General features: G+C 41.4%; 1 protein-coding gene across 1 annotated transcript; it reads left to right on the top strand.

Annotated features, from left to right (window-relative positions):
- Positions 1-229: 229 nt before the first annotated feature.
- LOC127642006 (uncharacterized) lies at positions 230-1669 on the top strand. Its single transcript, XM_052124767.1, has 2 exons — positions 230-831; positions 1488-1669. Exons 1-2 carry the CDS (start codon positions 336-338, stop codon positions 1667-1669), a joined length of 678 nt encoding a protein of 225 aa, XP_051980727.1. The 5' UTR covers positions 230-335.
- The last annotated feature ends 1884 nt before the right edge of the window (positions 1670-3553 follow it).

Raw genomic sequence — 3553 nt, 5'->3', positions numbered from 1 at the left:
ATCTTTACTTTGTATGGAAAGCCCACAGGCTTGGCTGCGAGCGCGTGAGCGCGCGTTGTTTGGCTGCGAGCGCGTGAGCGCGCCGCTGGTGGTGTACGCGCCAGCGCTCGCAGCTAAGCCTGTGAGAGCGAGAGACGTGGCTTGTAAAGATGAGATCAGTGGCCGGTTTCACAAAGATAGACTTTGACTAAGGCTTAGATATAGTAGATAGTCAGACTTCAGATAGACATCTAAATTAGAGCGTTGCACAAAGCACTTAAGACTCTGACTATCTTAAGTAGTACTACACTGCAATGCATTCTGGGTAAAATAAGACACTTTTCAAAACAAAAAACATGGCGGATCGAGTAAGTGCATTCAACCGCTCAGTGCAGTTTACACCAGCGGAAAATATGTGTTTGTTGGAGGAGTATAATATTTACAAGGACATTTTATTTGGAAAATTTAACGGAGAATGTAGCAATAAAAAAAAGTGTTTAATTTGGAAAAAGATTGCGACGACAGTAAACAGCGTTAATCCGACCGTTGAGCGGAGCGTTAAAGACGTACAGAAAAGGTACAAAAACATGGTACAAGATGCCAAAAAAGAAATATTCAGGAGAAAGTATCCAAAAACGGGAGGAGGACCCCAAGAGAAACTTAAGGACACCACTGAAATGGTGATGACTATTTATGGTGGACAGTCGCCTATGTTCTGGGGGATAAGCGGAGGACGGGAAAGTGGAGTGTGTGGCGTCAACATCGACGTCACCGGCGGAGTTCCCTCAGCCACTGACAGCAGCACCCCGCCTTGTCAAGAGGAAGAGCCAGACAGTCAAGAGGAGAATACAGGTAACTGCGGGTGATTGTTTTAAAGAAATCAGTTTGTTTTATACTTTTGCTTCATTGCCGTCGATTTGATGCTAATAAAGTCAAGTTGATGTATGCTTGTGTGAACCGGTAAGCTTGCTAGCCAGCAAATAAACGTGAACAACGTATGTTCTAAGTCTGCAATTTATATAATGTAGGAATCCGATTCATGAAGCAAGTTAGTAGGGCTGGGCGATATATCGCATCACATTGATATGCGCATCTCGTCAGTAAAGCCGGTTCCTTGATTAGTAGTAAATCACCTTCACCTGCTTTCAGATGGAGCGGCAAAAAGTGATCTAATGGTGTTGGTTATATTATGACAAGCATCATTTGAACTTTATGTTTGTGATTTATGCTGTTGGTTACAGTATAACTGTGATTCTGCATAAATATCCAGAATTTTGGATATAGGCCTACTATAAAGGATTTCTTAAAAGTTGTTTAAAAAAAAACTTTCTTTTAGGCACATGCAAATAAAAGAAAACGCGTGCAAATAGAAAAAAGTGTGGAAATAGAAAAAACGCATGCAAATAGATCAAGGAACCGGCTTTACTGACGAGATGCGCATAACAATGTCATGCGATATATCGCCCACCCTACAAGTAAGGTAATGTTATGTCTGTACTTATTTTTAGTGACCCTGTCTTTGACTTGGGACCGAAGCGAGGCAGTGGAGGAGGAGCCGGGTGAGAGACGGGAGGGACGGGAGATAAAGAGTCTGAGTCAGCGTCAGCGTCAGGATCAGCATCAGCTACAGCTGCTGGTCCCGTGGTTTGCACATCAGTGTCGAGAGGAACAACTATGTCAATGGTGCTAGACAAACAATACAGAAATCTTGAACTGGAAGAGAGGAAATTGCTGCTCGAGATTGAAGTTTTACAGCTTCAGAGAGATAAATTAAAATTAGACTTGCACAAACAGTCACTGGAGTTGTAAATATCTTGAATACTTCCAATAAGACAATGAGGTATTTTAGGCTAATTCTTTTCTGTGTTTTTTAAAGCAGTTTTAAAAGTTAATATGTTGAGTAGGCCTGCTTCTAATCTGCCTTATTAGTTTTACACAGGTTAAGAGTTTGAACGGTAGATATGTTGTACTTTTAATAACCTTGATGATTTTGATATGAATGAAATGAGACACAAACGCTGTATAATTTATTGTACTAATTTATTGAATGAACAGTATGTCACTTGAGAAAACTTCAAAAAATAAATATATATTTATTAAGTTGGTTGCTACTCATTTAAGCCTAATAGGTAAAGACAGACAACATGGTGACCCACTTTGATGTGATTTTTTGTTGTTGTTTTAGACATTGAAAATCCTGTCAACATACATCTGACCGTACATATCGACCGGTTCCATTCTGCTCCTCTAAATCTTCTCTGTCCTCCAGTTCATTGTGATTGTCATCTCTGATATCCTCTCCTTGAGGGTCAGGTAGCCGGAGATCCCTAATGATTAAGAAGTAAACAATTATGATTATAGTTGTAGAATGTGGTAAATAGTTATTCAATTAGGCCTATTGAAAATGGCTAGCAATTTAAATTGTTTGTTTTCAGGTAGGCCTACCTCGCTATGTTATGCAGCACAACAGTCGCACAGATGATGTTACACACTCTGTCAGGTGCCATTCGCAATTCCCCATGTAGACAATGGAAGCGCCTCTTCAGTACACCAAATGCCCGCTCTACAGTGTTACGAGTTGAACAGTGTGCTGCGTTGTAGTTTCTCTGTGCAGGTGTAGTAGGATTCAGGAAGGGAGTTAGGAGCCAAGGTTTTAGAGGGTAGCCAGAGTCCCCAACAGGACCCCATCGATAATGCCTTGCTCAAATGCACGGAAAAGTTGAGAATTTTGAAGAATTCGAGAGTCATGAATTGATCCAGGCCAGCCGCCACACAGTTGAGGAACCGGAGATCAGAATCACAAACAGCCTGAATGTTTAGGCTGTGATATCCTTTTCTATTCACAAACAAATGTTCATGAGCTGTTGGAGCCTGGATTCTGACATGTGTCCCATCAATTGCTCCAACAACATTGGGAAATCTTGCTATGCTGAAGAACCCTCTTTTGACTCTGTTCAGCTCAGCCAGTTGGTTTGGAAACTGAGGGAGCTTATTTGAAAGTGCCCTTGATACCCTGTATACCACCCGTGACACAGAAGCTTTGCTGAGACCCACTGTGTCACCAACAGCATTCAGAAACGTTCCTGTTGCATAAAATCTCAACGCAGTGCAAACCTGTAGCACTGCTGGGATGCTGTGGCTTCTTGAAGTGGCAGGGCTCAGTACTTCAGCTAATTCATCTGTCAGACTCAGTATAGCTTCCTTGGGCAAACGAAACCGACTGATAAAGTCCTCATTATTATATATTTCCAGTAGGTTACTGCGGTCCCTAAAAACCCTTTCCCTTCTCATAGCTCTCTCCATAACGTCGTCATCAAACCACAAATTATGAGCCATTTTCCCTTTTCTTTTGGCTGTTTGTAATGTAACTGATTGCTACTGTTGGTTGCCAAGGTAACATAGAGTCTTAGACCTAAGTTAGCCTGGGGGTAAGGTGTCTAATTTTTTGGTCTAAATTAAGTCAGTCTTTACTTTTGTGAAACTGTCTAAATTGCATTAGACTAGTCTATGAGCAAATTTTAGACTTGTCTAACACTATAGACCTGGTCTAAAATAGCTTTGTGAAACCGGCTGC

Source organism: Xyrauchen texanus, unplaced genomic scaffold (assembly GCF_025860055.1).
Source record: "Xyrauchen texanus isolate HMW12.3.18 unplaced genomic scaffold, RBS_HiC_50CHRs HiC_scaffold_269, whole genome shotgun sequence".
Taxonomy (NCBI): domain Eukaryota; kingdom Metazoa; phylum Chordata; class Actinopteri; order Cypriniformes; family Catostomidae; genus Xyrauchen; species Xyrauchen texanus.
This window is presented reverse-complemented; position numbering and strand designations above follow the sequence as displayed.